Raw genomic sequence first — 18,042 nt, forward strand, 5'->3', positions numbered from 1 at the left:
AAAGATAAAATACGACAAATCGGCGCTATCCAAAAGAGTGCAGCATAAAAAGGGCAGCAGAATAGATAGTGCTCAATAGTCTCTGGAGAAATATGACAAAGAAGACACAATGGATTGACGGGCACATTCCCCCAAGAACTTCTTTTGGTATTTAGAGGGAGTGTTCCATATCTAAATTGGATATACAACGCTCGAGCCTGGGGTGGTTCGATATCATCTAGAAACATCTCAAAGCCAAATCCTCCTTTAATGTGCAAAAATCTCTTGGTTAAAGTGCCAGGTGCAATACAGTTTACACTCTCCGTGTCCATTACATCCCAAAACCTCTTTTTAACCAAGGGGACCATAACTTTAGTAATGGACTCTGGTTGCTCCCATAGCTGCCTCAACCCAATTTTAAAGAACCAGGCCTTGATCTTGCTAAACCACTTAATGCGGCCTGTTTGCTTATGTAGGGCTATCAGCTCGCCTAGGGCCTCCTTCAATGGGACCTGTGAGTTGCTTGTCCATACCCTTACCCAGAACAAAAGTGCCCTGAGTATGGCAAAATGATGTATGGATTTTAAGCCTAGGTCAAGTCTTAGCGGAAGGAGGGGAGTTTTCACTGGCAAAGTCATGATAGCTCTAAGGAATTTATTTTCGGCGGGGTGAGATCCGTCGAATTTTCCAACCCCCAGAGCTCTACCCCATACAGGGCTGCTCCACGGCCTTTAGCCTTGTGGAGTTCTAAGATAGGCGATATTGGCCTGTAAGGGGACGCCCTGGCCCTACGTACTATGGCACAATCAACATGTTGGAGGGTCAGTATACTCTTCTCCAACTGTGGAGTCCAGACCAGCCTGTCGCCAATGCGGACACCCAAATATTCGAAGGACTTAACTTGCTCCAGAACTTGCTACCCCAACACAAGTTTACCTCTATTCGATTTATATGGATTCAAAATCATGTATTTGGTTTTGGAGCAATTTATTAACAAGCCCTTGTCGTTGCAGACTTTAGCAAATGTATTAAGAAGATTCTGGATGGCACAAGGTGTTCTGGCTATAAGCAGTGTATCGTCTGCAAAAAGCAGACCGGGCACTACACTGCCTGCCAGTTTTGGGGGATCGCCACCACAGTTATAGAGTTCTCCTATTAGACCATTAATATAAAGGGTAAATAATGTAGGGGCAAGAACGCAGCCTTGGCGAACACCTTTCTGAACCAGTATATCCTGGGTCAGGCTAACATCGGGATTCCATCTAACCGTGGCATAGGTCTCATGATGTAAGCGAATCAGAATCCGAAGTAAATAAGATGGTAGCCCTAGTTCACTCCGTGTTAACCAAAGTTTAGACCGATCTATAGAATCAAAGGCCGTTTTTAAGTCCACAAATACTACATACAAATGGTCTCCTCTGATGGTAACTTCTTTCCATATTAACATGAGGAATCTGATGACCTGGTCGGTAGTACTTGTGGAGGCCCTGAAACCTGCCTGCAAATTTGACAATACATTATTTTCCTCAATCCATTGTTGGATTCTGGCTAAGATGATTTTACAAAAGATTTTTTGGGAGACGTCTATCAGGCTAATCGGCCTGTAGTTTCCAGGAGACACTTTGTCACCCTTCTTGTGGATGGGGATGATTTCTGCACCTCGCCAAGTCTCCGGAATTACTCCCCCTGACAAAATGATGTTGAATATTCTTTGTAGCAATGGTCCCCATATACTGGGTTCGGCTATGTACATATCGCCCAGGAGCTTGTCTAGTCCTGGGGCCTTCCCACTCTGCAACGAATTTACGGCAAGAATAGTTTCCTCTGTTGTGATCTTATCCTCATCAGGAACTGCTAGATCAAAAGGATTAATATATGTGCCTGGGTCGAGGGGGAGCCCACAATCTGCAAATAGTTGGCCAAAGTATTCCTCCCACACATGTGGCTGTATGTGGAAGTCTATTTCTATTTCCTCGTCTGGGTATCCCCTAGACATAAGATGCCAAAAAAGTTGACTATTTTTTAGTTTTGAAGCTACTAAAAGCATGCTCCATTTATCAGACTCCCAGTCTCTTTTTACCTTATTTTGTGCCATCTTGTATAACTTCCTACTATATATTACATCCATAGGAGATTTCAATTTCACAGCATCAAATAGATCATCCCTAGCATTTCTACAGGCATCATTATACCAGGGAGCTGTTTTCCGCTTTGGTCTAATACATTGTTTGTGAAAAAGAGCTCCTATATTTGTGGTCAGTTTCAGGAACATGGTCATGATGTCATCAGACCCAACATTGGGAGTACTCGGATCCAGAAGAGTTTGTCCCACCTCAGTATATATTTTGGGGAGAGCAGATGGATCAGATAAAATCGTAGGCCATTTGACTCTTCTATTGTTGTTGTTCGTAATAACCGAATGCTCTTGTGCCTGGGGTGCCTGTGCAAGACAGCTAGGCCAGTCAGCGTAAGAGCTAGGGCATTATTATGGTCGCTATCTTCCCATACTAGTATTTCCATGTCTTGGACACTAGACCAAAGATCAAGGTCAACAAGGATATAGTCGATCCGGGTCTTAGATGTCCCCCTCTTAAATGTGTGACAAGCACCTTTATCAGAGACTGTCCGTCCGTTACAAGCTCTGACCCCAAATGCGATAGTAAAAGATAAGGTCTGTTGCCCTACCCTTAAGCATTTCTTAATAGATGGTATCTGAAGTTTAGTGATCCCTGAGCTTTATCCCCATCTGAGATAAGGTCCGGTATATAATCAACCGGTTCAAACGTTGTATTAAAATTCCCAGCGATTATCAGTCGGTGGTTCCTCAGGGCTGATTCTAGGTAATTAGACAGTTCGGTTATAGTCCCTGATGGTCTGTGGGGACTACTTAACCGGTTATAGATGTTAAATAGTTTGACTTGCATATTCCCCTTACCAGAAGATAGTTCCAGCCCAAGTATTTCGTCTAGGCCAAGGTGTAAGACATTAATTTTACAGACCAATGAATTTTTAACCCAAATTATGAGACCAGCCACTGGACGGCCAGTTGAAACCCGTTTGGCTTCGATACTGTAAGTAGTGAAACCTACCCTGTGGACACGTTCTACTGCCCAGGTTTCCTGCAGTAGACACAAGTCAAAGTCATCCAGTAGCTTGCACCACTCTGGGTCATTGATCTTGGATTTTAATCCAGCAACATTCCATGATAAGATTTTTAGATCCTGATGATCATAAGGGGGATCCTGTATATGACCTGTGGGGTTAGTGGCTCCCTCAGGCTTTTGTTGGAGCGAGAAGTGTGTACTGTTTATTACTGAATCACTTGTACCTGAATCGCTATTGATCTAAGACAGGGGTATGGCTTAAGGTTTTGTTAGATATATCTTTAGAGGGTGCTGGTACAGGTAAAGATACTCTAGGTAGTCAGTCTTGAGAGTCTAAATCACTCAGTGGATGATACCTATTGCTAGTTTCCAGCAAAAAGGCCAAATGTGCAGGGGACATTGTGATCACATGAACTATCTAGTATATGTTTCTAAAATATATTTTTATTGGCGTTTTTGTCAAAGAGCTCTGGACATCTTGTCAGAACGGAGTAACAATAGGACAAGCCCACAACATATAATAGAAATCTGCTTTTTCTGCATGGCATTGAGGGCAGAGCCAATCCATTTGACAGTGGCCTATTGACCAACCACGAGGAGACATGTAATCTCTGTGTGCCTGATAATATTGTATTTGTTGCAATTTAGAGTTACATGAAACCTTCCTAGGTTATGCAAGAAACCTATACCAGTCCTTATCATTGAGAAGGTGGTCTATGTCTCTTTCTCACCTAAGTTTCATCTTACTTAAGAGAGAGGTATACAAGGTCAGTAAGCATCTATATTACCATGTAATAATGAGTTTGTGGCCTGTACCCATGTTGAGAGTCTACATAAAACTCTGCGGCTGAGGTTTGCTATTAGCAACATGCCACAGGGAGTGCATCAGCGCTAAGAATTATCTGTGGGAGCAAAAGCAAGAACATGGTTGGAGCTCTATTATACTAAGTAGCGATTCAAACTGAATCACAGAGCCATTCTGAAAAAGATCCTCCTCTGTGGTGAGGCCAGCCTGTCCCACCTGGTGACTGTAGTGTTGTTTCTTGCCATCTGGGTTAAGAGCAGAAGGAGTGGTATTTCGGGAGCATAGGACATATGCCATTCTAACGTGTTGAAACTTCCAGTGGCTGTATTACGCCACTTGTGTGAGGCGAGAAGTGGTAGCCCTGAGTCTGGATGGGCACAGCATCCATTGGGGCGGCAGTGTAGCACCACTGTCTGTGGGTCACTCCGAACACACCCAGATTTTGATCTGCCAACCATTATGAGTCATTGGAGTTAGACTGCCAAATAACAGTTGAAATCGGGCCTCTTTAAAGTTCTTTGTAGATAGAATATAGCCGGTAAATTAGGGCCAGATGTACGAGCAACAATATTGCGCCTCGCAAATGCGCCTCGCAAATTGTGACACTTTTGCGAGTCGCAATTTGCCATGTACAACCGTGTGTTTAACTCTGTTTGCGATTCCTGTTTGCGATTCCCAATGGGGTCGCAAATTGCGAGGCTCATTAATATTAATGAGCCTCTCGTAATTTGCGAGCCCATTGGGAATGACAGGCCCTCCCAGGTATGGGGGCCTACTGGGTTCAGCAGATCACCATTTCTGGGACTGCTTTTAACAAAGCAGTTTAAAAAAAAAAACGGGATGCATGAAAAAAAAAGTTTCGTTTAATTTTTTTAAGGACAAGTAGTGGTCCCTTGGACCACTGCCTGCCCTTAAAAAATATTTTTAGACAGTCACAAAGTGGAAGGGGTCCCGTGGGGAGCCCTTCCAAATTGCAACTGCTTTACCACCATATTGTGTTTTGCAACCGCAATTTCGGTTGCATAACATTCATACATGGGTTAGAGAGTGGCTACTTGGAAGGGAACGCCCTTTCCAAATAGCGAGTGTCTAAACACTTTTTTGCAAGTCGCAAAGTTGTGTTGGTACATGGCCAAACCAATTTTAGCATGATCATGCATAAACGGGTCGCGAAGCCGTTTGCGCATGCTATAATTAGTCGTACACCTGGTCCTTAATGTATTAGTAAAGGAGACGAGGTAGCATTTTAGACAACGCTATTCACTTGGTGTTCGTGAGGTGGAGGGATTACCAAAGGACACCTGTGATTGTAGTGATTTTACTGCCCGGCTTATATTGCTGTCTATTACATCAGTAGAGGTGAGGTAGACCTGTGCCCCGGATACTTAAAAATGGAGGCCTCCCATTTGGGAAGAATAGTTGTGTTAGTATGCCATACTGAAGTGCTAGTTTTGTTGCAGTTCACCTCCTGGCCAGATATATCGCCAAAAGCCTCAAGTTCTCTATGATACCTTAAATGTTGATCTCCACTTCTCGCATATATACCAATAGGTTGCTATTATACAACAAAACAGTGTCATATAATGCACTGTTCGGAATTCCCCCAGTCACCGCCGATCACCCGTAGACGTGCTGCACGCAGCTTGATTGCCAGGGCAAACAAGAGAGGGGATAGGACACCCCTGCCTATTTCACCAGCATACCGGATACTGTTCCAAGATCACTCAGCTAGTGTGCATGGGCGCTGTTGATCGGCAATATAGGACCTTGATTTATCAATGGCCAGATCGGACCTGTACTTTGTGAATGTATCTCCAACTGAGGGAGTCCAATGCCTTTTCCCTGTTGACTGATGAGACAGTCTCGTCGGGCCATGTCATGAAGGCTGACTCCGCTATCCTGAATAGTTGCCGTATGTTGTGTAAAGTATTGCTATCTGGAATTAACGCAGTTTTGGCCAGTATGGACAAGATGTGACATATGGGACATTAGTCTAATGGGTAAGATTTTGCCAAATAACTTGATTGATGTTTAATATGGAAAGGGTACGGTACGCCAGCAAGTTCTCAGGATTTTTCCCTGGTTTGAAGAGTGACTCGTCTGGTGCCTTGGGGACGTATGGGGAAGAATCCCATGTTCAAATGCCTTGTTGAAAAGCGAGACCAGCCTGGGTGCTAATTGGCTCATATAGAATTCAAGAGGGAGCAATTGGCACACTCCGGCCAACAGCAAGATAGTGCCCTTCACTTCTTGTAAAGTAATGGGATGCCCATTCTCCTGTACATCCTGGTATGCTAATGTGGAATGTCCATTTCGCAGGTTACAGAAATCAATGGGAAACCCTGGCCTATGGCCGCTTCTAAAGGTGCCGGGCCGCGAAATACTACCTACCATCGCCTATGGAGTAATGGCATTCAGGGATAAAATGGCCAATTGGCCGGGCAGGGCACAGTCCACCTGGTCTAGAAGGGTATTCTTCCTGTCAAACTGTACATTGCATCCCCAAATCCAACAAGAATGTTGCCTCTCTTCATAGTATTTGATATTGAAGGAGAAGATCCTAGCATCCTGCCTCAAAGCCAAGCAGGTGAAAAATAGCATGCTAAAAAAAATGTAATCTGGGATGTAAAAAGCAACCCCTGGACAAGCTGGCATAAGTACCTAAACTTCTTATTGGATGTATTGGAGGCACACGAGATTTGGTCAAGTAGCCTTCCAGTGCCCCTAACCTAAAAAATACTGACTAAACAAGCAACATTTATTTCGAGAGAACAAGATGCACAAGCGTAAAGAAGCAGACACATGGCACCTGGGCCATAACACTGTACGAACTGGGACTCTGCCTACCTACCTCTTATTCCCTTTTGGCAAGGCCATGAAAAAACAGTTGGAGTCTTCGATTCGGACTAATCCCTTTGAAAACCTATCAGTATGGTTGAAAGTTCTCTGATGACACTAACAACTATGCCTTTTCTGGGCAAAAGAAGAATCTCTAATATACATTCTTTGCTTCTGTGAAACGGTTCTCCCTTTAAGGAAATTCTGGTTGCGGACAATATGGCGCACCCTTGATTATCAGGACCAGCCGAGATGCTGTGCAAGCGTGCCAGAGAGGCTACTCATCACAAATAGTGACTTGATTTTTTTAAATGTACAAAAAACGCATTCGCACCTTTACTGTCGAGTTAGACGCTGAACTTCCAATATGTTGCTAAAAACCAATGACTGTAAAGCTCTCCATTTTACATGGGCCAAAAGCACTTACTTTACAGATTAGATAAGCTAACACGTTCGCCCATAGGAACAGAGGTGAATCGAGCATCCTAGGACTCTAATGCTTTTTTAATTACTAGCCTCAATAGTTACCTCTTTATTTTAAGTTGAGCGTGTAAACAATTTTGCACATTACTTGGGCCTGAACCTTGATTTCTCCATCTAGTGGTAAACCGCACAATGCAGTCTGTGGATATCATGCACCCAATAAATTGCAAGAGAAAATATTGCACTGATAAATACTTTTTAGTTGCCATGGGCCTAGCCTCAAACACATACTGGAGGCAATGCCAATATATTAGACTCTAAAAGTTTCTCAATTTAATGCCCTTTACCCAGGTCCGGCTATCTCGGACTAGCCTGAACCCAGACTGGAGTCACAATCCACCAGTTCAGGGATTAAAAGCCCCTTAACTTTAGGCAATGGGCCCAGGCCTTAGTATTGGTCTGTACACTGGAGGCAAAGCTAGCATCTTAAATATTGGGGCAGAGAGCCTTTCTCCTTATTCCAAGTTCTATTTTTAATTGTTACTACGATGTATGTCTTGTTAATAATTTATCAGCAGCCTATTATCCATTGGGCTTGCCATGATCTTGAATGGGATATTGTAATGATTTTAAGTATTTGTACAATAAGGAAGATATCTGGACACTAGAATTTCATTAAGGACGACATCTAGAGAATGATCCAACCACTCATGCTGATTGGCGTACAGCTGTGTAAGAAAAATTTGTTAATGGTGTTTTGGGACAGCTGAAGAGATATAGGTACAAAAGGAGGAGAGATGGGCAATGACTACTCGAACAATGAGTAGAAGGTCCAGCAACAGTGAGTGCCCACAAAAACAAAAATTCAAAAGATACTGCGCCGTTCCTAGGTACGGGGATTAAAAATGAGTCACGTGATGAGGAGGATGTATTAGGGTATAGAAGAATTTCCCTTGGGCAGCTGAAGAGACCCTTCAAGGTTCATAATATTCAGCCCCCTGACCACCGTTTCCTGTCTCCGAATCCGCTTTAGAGACAGTGCTTTATACACAAACTGGCTTTTTCTTTCCGTATATTCTTCTCATTGTTGGACGGTGCTAAAAAACTGAGTGCATTGCCACGGTCTCCTAGGGGAGACTATTATATGAATATCTGCAGGGAATATTTATTTGATCCACGACACATTGATATTGTATGTTTCAGAATGGGTTCCAGTTATTAACTGTAACCGCAGCTCTCAATGAATTTTTGACAGTACTGTTCATCATAATTTTGTTACTTGCTGAATAGTTATTCAAATGTTGAGCATGCGATTGCATCATATCGTCTATTGACTGCACTCCTAATGGATTAGGATGTGGGGTATCCATCCTATAACTTTCACAGTATTCAGTACTCCATTATTTATTTGTTTTGAATACAGCCAGTCTTTTACAAAAATCCTGCGTGCTGCAGTATTCAAACTAGACCCACATTGCACTATGCACTCCGTAGTATTTGATCATTTTCAGCCTGTTCTGAAGTATAACCTGTAAAATAATGTGTGGCTTCCCACAGTATCCCAAAAAATAACAATAAGGGAGAGAGAGAGAGAGAGAGAGAAAGAGAGAGGGGAAGTGGATTCGTTCTCCCTAGTCAGACTTATATAAATAAAGTGGAATCCACTGATATGTGTACGTGGTCCCTACAATGGTCGGGAGCACACAGTGTTTTTAAAATACCCCTCACACACCAAAAGTACCCTTGGTGTCATGCTTCATCATTGGGATCTTTGCACCCCTCTTGGAAAAGGGGGGTGGTGATGGACAGAGTTTCTGAATGATGCAGAATACTCTTACCAAGTCAAGAGATCATGGTTTTAATCCATCACCGTTTTTTAGCTCACTGCACCATCCCAGCTCAGAACCTGGCTATATGCAAATTAGTCTGTTCCTGTCCCAGTGCATGATGGGAACAGGGCAAACCAAACTACCAAGCCAATTCTTATACTGGGAAGGAAACAAGCTTCCGGGGACCGGTTTCTGGCATCACAGCCTTCTTCGGCCCGGCGTGCTTGAATCCTGATGGTGCAATGAGCAAGGGACTCACGTCTGAGTATACCCTCCCACACATAGTGTGGATAAAACCGATTTTGGAAAAGGGGGGTGGTGATGGACAGGATGCGGCGTGCTACTACCTACGTCTACGTGGGAGCACTTTTATGCACAGACTATGTGTGGTGTGTGTGAGGTTTTAAGTGGTAGTGAGTGAGTGAGTGAGTGGTGAGGTTCGAAGTGTTGTTAAGTGATGTTAAAAAGATACCTGGCTCGTGGGGTGTACTCAGAAATGTTTTTAATGGGCTCCTTGGCTGGTTATATTAAAAGGTGTGTTTTGAGGTTCTTATGTATAACAATGTACATCACCTCTAGTGTGCGTCAACATGTTTCTGAGTGGAACTCCTTCTTCAGGACGGGGTGCACAAATCCCCACCTTACTCACGTTTTGTTTATCAAAAATCTGTTTCTTACAGAAAAGTGAAACTTAATAAAGGTTATTGTGTACCTAAATCAATCTTTGTAGGAGGTTTCTGCAATTCGCAAACTTATTTCCATAGTACGTTGTACCTCGTGAGCCTCCTGCAGTGCTTTGATTTTTTTTTGTTTGCCCAAAGCAGAAATTCTTTATAACCCTCTGTTACTTTGTACTCATGGAAGTGGAGTACTGCAACTTCCCTTCCTGCACGCACTACGTTTTACCCAAATATAAGCCCATCAGTTTTAGCTACTTCCTCTGGAGCTCTACTTCCCCTCATTTTTCTGGGTGCCACCCCTAACCTTCTGGCCCTGTTACGTATCCCAAAAAATAGTGAGCTTCCTTTTCCAAGCTTTCTCTGCCTGACCCGCAGAAAAAGTGCCAACATTCCTCCAACTTGGAACAATCCTGCTGATGCATTTGCAATGTTCTGCTGGGCCTGACAACCACACCAGTCCTGAATCTACACACTTTCTTCAACAACTTTACTTTTTCTATGCTGGCAGGATGGGAATATTCATGGCATGGAGTACCAACGTGTTCCCCTAACCAGAGTATCCCACTGCATGTATCTGGTGTTCTGGTTTTTGATTTTGGCTCTGGTGTCTTGCTAATCTGGTGTGTACACAGACTCCTTGACCTGTCCTATGAACTGGAAGGATACACTGAGCATATCCTCACTGACAGACTACTTTTCCTTTCATAGGTTTAGCGAATAGAGCGTTGGTGGAAGTTTACAGTGCTTTATGAATACATAGCTGTGAACAGATTTTAAAACAAACTGTCACTTGAGTGGAGGCCCACTCACACAAAGTTCCACTTCTGCACACCTACCCAAGTCTTAGTGGAAAAATCCTAAGTGTAGGCAAGATTGTCTGTAGCCTGCTTGGCGCGTGCATGGTGTGTGTGAGTGAGCCAGAGTAATGGACACCTTTGGGATACATTTTGGCCTGGCCTTTTGCACAAGATGGACGTGTGGTTGTTTCCTAACACTATTTTGCTGATATTCCTTAAGTTGTTGATATTCCTTAAGTTGGTAGAAGGTGACCTAGACACTGAATGAGGGAAGAGGATACAGGGCAGCTTTAGCCATTCAATAAGGCCTTTTACTGAGCATGGAACTGCTGATCTTCCTGTGTTCCATTTGGTGGGTGGTAGGGGTGATGGGTGAGACTGCAGACTCTGTTGTGCAAGATGAAGGGGACCCATTAACTGATTAAACTTTCAGTATGGCTGTTGATAGCCAGGTGCAGAGTGTTCCATACCACTTTGTGCCTCTACCCTTATCTTGGGGAAGAACCACCTAGAGGTTAAGGGAGGTGGGAGTGGAGGGTGTGGATTTGGGGCGAGGTAGCGGATACAAGTGCAACCCTACAGTGCCCCGAAATAACTAAATTGTGCTGTGTGTGTAGTACTCCATGCTAGTGTGCATTAAAGTACTCCTCTCTTGAAAGTAAAACACTGTTGTTTGACATTTAGTTATTGTGCATCTGTGTGAGAAGCCTGTGAATACTTGCAATCGATATCACTGAGAATCAAGTGTTGAATGGGTTGGCCCATTTTGCAGAGCAATAGTAGGATGAACCCAAGGACATCAGAGAAACTAAGTCTACTCCCACGGTTGGGACCCAGCAGCCCTTGCCTGCCACAATTGTCCCCCCTCAACCCCCTCCCAAACAGGGTCTGACAAGTGCTAATGACTAACATGGCACATTCACATGCATTTCTGCAAGAATATACCCCCATTACCTGTGTGTACCACCAAATGATTTTGCTTGCACATCTTGTTAACTGACTGAGTACATAAAAATATAAACCATATAGCACTCAGTGCTATTATAATAACCAAGACCTGTCTGATCATTCACAATTGCAGTTTCATCTGCACTAATATTGTAAGAAACTCGTGTCTTCTTCAGGTTAAATGAGCTCAGAAAGGTTTGCTTCCAGTTACAGAAGAAAGTCCGTGAACTCAGTGCATTGTGCTTCCAGAAAAATATGCTAAGGCGCTTTCGTTTGGCATGAAGCGCCACAGCATAATTTAGTCAGAGACTCTGAAAACATTTCCCAACCACTGGGTGACAGAGGAGACGAGAATAGCATTAAAACTGCTTGGCTTACTCAAGCTCATTGGTGTATTGCGGTCAAACCATCTAACTAAAAAATCTTTAAATATATTCTTTGTTGCCTCCTAGGATCAGGTAAACACCCCTTGCCGCACCCTAGATGCAAAATGAACACCAAAGCGAGCAGGTTTCTACCATTGCCCCAGAAGCCTGCCATTCACTTATCCACAATAAAATAATTGCGAAAGTTTAATGAGATCTTTTAGAATTCGCATTTTAAGTTTTAATGAGAGTGCTGTCCTGTAGGCTTTCCATATGGTGATGTGGAGAGCCTAAAGAATGTGCTCTCTTAAGATAGGCTCTCAATATGCAAAATTCAGGTATTCAAAATTAATCTGCATTTACATCCATGGGAACCTTTGTTAGTACTGCACTGATACTCTGAAACATATGGAATAAAGAAGTTACATGGGCATACAACTATAGCCAATTACTATAAGCTTGTGTGAACCATGTACTCTTTAGATTGTATTTGCCAGGTTTTCTGATTGTGAATCCCCTTTAGCGTTTTTTTAAACGTTCTTTGGAACGTTGATAAGGTCTCAATGAAAAATACTATACTACACTGTAGTGCACTGGAATGCAGCAGACAAGCAGCGTAACTGGTAGTATTACCCGGCTCAGTGACATTCATTTTGTCAAACTCGGAAGTATGGCAGACTGAGTGGACCGGCCTGGTTATGCACACAGCATTGCAGTGGATGCATTACTCTCATCCGCTTCCAAATAACATTTAATGTGCACACGTGTATTTACCCACTTATACCTTTGAGGAGCAATTGCTTTCTAGATGTCTAATAAATGTATTTTTATGTGGATGACGAGTTTTTCTTTGAGTGGTGTCATGTGGGGGAACCATCGAAAAGTGCAGTGAAGTCTGTGTAAATTGATTGTTAATAGAATAATCGTTTCCCTTCTACCAATAGGTTGAACACGTGCTCCCTCTCCTTAAAAGAGGAATCGGCATCCATCATGGAGGTTTGCTTCCCATTCTTAAGGAGACCATAGAAATCCTTTTTTCTGAAGGTTTGATTAAGGTATTTGTTTTGTCCAGTGAAAGGCAAGCATGATGTGCAGCCTGCACTTTTGATATAGATACGTATCTCAGTAAATGTATGTGCATTACTTCGAGTTGTAAATTAATGTTGCATTGTATAGAGTTTATTAATTGGTGTGTGCCAGTGGTTCTAGGAACTTATTTGCCAGGATCTAAGAAAAAATTATTATTCATTATTACTTAAAACATTTGTAAAACTCACTGCCACCTAACCCTCATCCAGGCGCTAAAGGAGACTGTATGCCATAGAAATATTTTAAATCTGATTTTTTAATACATTTCTGTATCATTTTATTTGCTCATGTTGACTCTTTTTGTAATGGAGTGTTACAGCCACCTCAAAAATGTTTGGTCAAAATATGGTTGCTGGAATATGCATTTGAGGATTTTCTCAAGTGCAGTTGGTACTGGGATTCAGTAAATAAAAAATGTGTTGGGGTCACTTACTTCTCTAAATCCAAGGACTTGGAGGCACTGGGCAGTCGTTGTGACGAATGTTGTTTCTGGCTTTCAGGAGACTTCTACTAGTGCTGCTCACTGAACGCCTATTAGGGTAATGACCCTCAGGGACGTAGAATCACGAGTCTTACCGTTTAAGGGTGATGTTGGTATAGGAACTCCAGGATAGGTAACCCGTGAATAACCATTGTAAATTACCAAGCCCAAACATTGCAATATCTTTTTGAAAAAATATTTTTGTATTTTATTTTACAGACCAGTATATAGTACACATAAAACATGATCATAAACAAACTACTAGGATGGGATTCTTTTAAATTAGTGGGTTGTAACCTTTTAACTTCTGTGGGCTCCCCCACGTAATCATTTTTGGAGACTTGGGACCCCAATAAGTGATTACTGGAAACCGGGATTCTGGCCTGAGCTATTGTTATGATGTAAACTCCGAAACAAAAGACAAAAATAAAGACACAAGCATTAATCAGTCAAAAACACAAATGATGAAATATTTTTATTAAATTAACAAACGAATGTAAATATTTCCAATTATAATGGAAAGGTTGAAGCTTTTCTAAATTCAGTTGAGGCCACTGTTCACTATATTGCATTCACACACTAACAAATCTGAGGATACCAACGTAAATAGTTGGCCTCCAATTTCCATTTTCATCACGTTTACTGAACTTTAAAAAAAAATTACATTTTACATTTTCCTTTTTTATATACACTCAATTAAGCTGTTACTATTATTTAATTTTCTAAGCAGTCGCAAACCCCTTTGAGTAGGCATCCCGAACCCCTGGGGGTCCCTGGAAACACCGGTTAAGAACTGCTTCTTTAAATATTTTAGCTTAGCTTGTCTTCTGCAGGGCTTTAGAGGGAAAGAAGAAGAATCATCAGCGACTATATTGTACAGAGTGGCTCCTGCTGAATATCTAGATGTGTCAGTAGTGATAGTGCAGGCTTTTGAGTTGAGTGCAGTTTTGTTAGTATGTAATCTCAGGTGGAGGACAGGTGTAACCAAAAGGATCATGTTTGTTCAGCGGTAGAAAGTCTTGATCTCTCAGACTGCCACTGGCAGACAGCAGGGATCTGCAGCAGATAATAAACTAAGCTCATCACTAAAACAATTTGAACCTCCACAGAGAGGCAATTTCCCAGGGCTTCAACTATGATGTAATCCTTCCATTAGTGTACTGGGAAGGTTATTCAAATGTCAAAGCTCTAAATTGGGAGAGGTCAGGAAACTTCTCAATAGCAATGCAGGTATGTGGAAAGAAGAGACTCTTGGGCTACCTGCAATAAAAGCCTCTCAGAGGCTCCTTGATCTTTTGTCAGTGGTCTATTGTCTATCCTATATTATCAAGAAAGGAATTTCTCGAGAGAACGTGGAGAGACGAGCCTAAGGTAACTATTAGTTAATCTTGTTTGAGCCGGATACTCGTTTTTTGACATAGGTCACTAACACAACACAAGAAATCCTCAACAGCTGGGCTTGGTTTCAGAGTTTGGCTGGTCATCTGCCTTTATGGTCTGTACTCCTTCATGCAAGAATTGCCATAACAAGCTCCACTGCAATTCTTGAGCCTTGCTTTTTTTTTTGTATGATGTAATGTCTGTCCCTGTTGAAACCCTTCTTCAGCACTTGATTGGGGAAAAACCACCAGTATGTTTTGCAAGGCTAGAGTAACTGGGGATAAATCAGCCAGCCGATCAGCTGTCGGTCCTCTACACTTGAGTATCCATAAAAAAAATAACCACATTCAAGTCGTCCATGGTATCAAGGTAGTCCATAATGGAGTATGGCTTCTTTATATTGTGTATACATTGAACAATGACATTTAATATTAGCTTTAATGTGCAGAAGAAAAATATATGCTTTTTCTCAAAAGCCGACCCCCAACAATAAAAGCGTGATCTAAAACTATGAAAGATAACTGTACTAAACAATTTAAAAGCAAACCTAAAATACATCATGAGAATTTTGTTAAGAAGAGGTTAAAGTTAGAAGGTGCGCCGGAAGATATGCAAATTGCATATAAATATATATTCCTCATCACGGTCGTAGACCAGAATTGTCATCCGACGCACACACGAGAATTTGTGATAGAATCTTTTATTTGTACAGAAACCCCCCTCAGCGCTGACACTCGTTTCGCCACTCCAGCTTTGTCAATGTCAGTTTGTAAATTATATATATATATATATATATATATATATATATATATATATATATATATATATATATATATGTATATATATATATGTATATATATATATATATATATGTATATATATATATATATATATATATATATATGTATATATGTTTCCCAGATACCTCGTAGGAATTGGGCAACAGGGGATGGAGCAACAACAGACAGAGACCTCTCAGACATTCCCCTTTTAGCTGGAGCAGTTATGAGTGTTCAGCTGCTATGGGGACAGTGCATGTATTGTGATAGGGTGCACTGACCAAGTCTGCAGCATACACATCTAGCTAATGGTGAGTTGCTTGCAGATCAAGGCAGTGTGCCCTATGCCTAGTATAGGCCCTTGTCAGGAGGATCACATGGCAATTTAAGAAATGGGATGGGTAGAAAATGTATGTATTTCTGAGAAATTCGACTAATGTGTACGACTGTGGTAGTTGCAAATTGATCCAGCTGATGAACCTGTTACTACCTCCCTGTTAGGAGTGCAACCTAATTTTCGGCATTTTACCCGACCACCATGCAAGAGTTTATGGTCCATGGTATCAAATGCTGCCAATATATAATAAGTTAAAGTGGCCAGACCACGGCAGTCCTTAAAATCGAACAACTAGTATTAGAATCCATAGAGGAGAGAGAAAACATAACCAGAGAGCAACAGAGTGATGAACAAGGGCTGGAAGCTATGAGGTACCATAAAGGAGGATGACTTGGTTTAGTGGATCTTGTAGTATTTGTTTTGTCCACGTGCAAATGGCAGCTGTTTTGAAAAATTACTTTGCTGACTTTAGGCTCTACCACGATTTATTTTGATTAAAGGATTCATTGGTTTTATTCTTAAAGTGCTAACATTGCTCTTTGTCATAATCTGAATGATTTCAATTGTTCTATTATTCTCCTTTTTTCTTTAGGCCTTATTTGCAACTGAAACATTTGCAATGGGAATTAACATGCCAGCAAGAACAGTGCTATTCACCAGTGCACGCAAATTTGATGGCAAAGATTTTCGCTGGGTGAGTGAGTTATATGCACTGGTAGTAAATAAAGTCACTATATTATTATTTTGTTTGTTGGTTTGCTTTAAAGAACTTGTTGATGTATTTATTAATAAAGAGCTAAACCTATGTTATCCGTAGACGTTCTGGTCTGAAAAAAAGATTCTGAAAATGTAATTATTTGATGTATGGACATATGTGAGGGAGGAAACTAAATGGCCTCAATATTGCTACTTCCTGTCCACTTAAAGTAAAGAGCCCGGTGTAAACAAACTGTATTGAGTCACTCACTCTCATTCTCTCGCACTGCTCTTGGAAACCTACTCTTATGGTATTTGTCCACTCACATCCCTCCTCTCACACAGCAGCAGTGTTAGTTTCCTTTTCCTTTCCCCCCCCCAGAACTGGCCGTGTTGCCCGCCAAGCCTTACCCTTCTGACCCCTCCCCACCCCCTCAAATATCCCCATCTCAATCCTCCACAAGCCAAGCTCTGTCTGAGCTCCACTATAGTTGTTTTTAACTGCTCCCTAGATCTCATACAAAACACACCATGCTGTGGGTGTCATGCTACATCTGCATGCCCGATGGCAACAGGGTTTCTCGACATGTGAGAGAGCAGGTGAGATGAGAAACCTTTCAAGGTCAGCATGATATAGGACCCGGTGGCAGCGATAGGAGTGTCAGCCCTTGCCTTCCTTTTGAGACTGTATTGTTGAAGGGATTTTTAAGTAATAAAGACCCACTAAAATAGTGGCCTGATGAATAATACCTTCTTAAATTAAGTCGCTAGAGATCAGCCTTTCCTTCAGCTCTCTTCTCCACAGACAGTATTAAAAGCAATAACAATCCAGAATCTGTAGAAACTTCTCCACAAAGCATAACCTTGCTGCCAACGATGCCCATGCCTCATACGAACAATACAAGGAGAGTAGTTTTTCCGGCACTTAACTTTGTAATTGAATCTCTGACACCTGTCACTTTGTACTGTCTTCTAGAGAGCACATATATACCTTTTATAAATTCTTGTAAAGAGGACCTTTAATTGGAAAGGGAATGCAAGCCATGCGGCGGCACAGTTTAATAAGGGGCCTTGGCTTTAAAAACCCAGTTTGGTTAGCAGTACAGAGAGAAGAGAAGCGGCTTAGCACAGGGTTGATACATTTCTTAATGCCCAAGAAAAGCCTGCCTTCACCATTCTGGATGTGTTTAAGGTTGTGAACGTGCATAGCGTGTACTCTCAGATAAAAATAAACTGAAACCTACCAAGGACCTCTTTCCAAGTGGCGTAATTTCAACTGGATCGATAGCTTTAGGTGAAATTCTTCCACCCACAATATCAAGTTTCTCTGGTCAAGCAGCACCCGAGCCAATCATTTCTGGGCCTGTTTTTACTACTGCGGGGGCAGCTGTTGCGAGCCACGTCGGGCCCCCAGCCGACCCTCTGCAGCAGTAGAGGAGAAGACAAGACACAGCTCTCCCTGACCCTCACCTTTCCTCCACCGTAAACCCCCACCTGCTCTTTTGCAGACAA

General features: G+C 42.1%; 1 protein-coding gene across 1 annotated transcript in view; it reads left to right on the forward strand.

Moving 5' to 3' along the window:
* The window catches only part of MTREX (Mtr4 exosome RNA helicase), an 865,138-nt gene that overhangs the window by 382,268 nt on the left and 464,828 nt on the right, over positions 1-18,042 (forward strand). Inside the window, exons 13-14 of the mRNA XM_078675087.1 lie at positions 12,713-12,823; positions 16,427-16,528. Coding sequence (XP_078531213.1) covers positions 12,713-12,823; positions 16,427-16,528 — 213 coding nt within the window. The remainder of the gene's footprint in view (positions 1-12,712; positions 12,824-16,426; positions 16,529-18,042) is intronic.

The sequence above is a fragment of the Lissotriton helveticus genome, chromosome 2_1 (genome assembly GCF_964261635.1).
Source record: "Lissotriton helveticus chromosome 2_1, aLisHel1.1, whole genome shotgun sequence".
In the NCBI taxonomy this organism is placed as follows: Eukaryota; Metazoa; Chordata; class Amphibia; order Caudata; family Salamandridae; genus Lissotriton; species Lissotriton helveticus.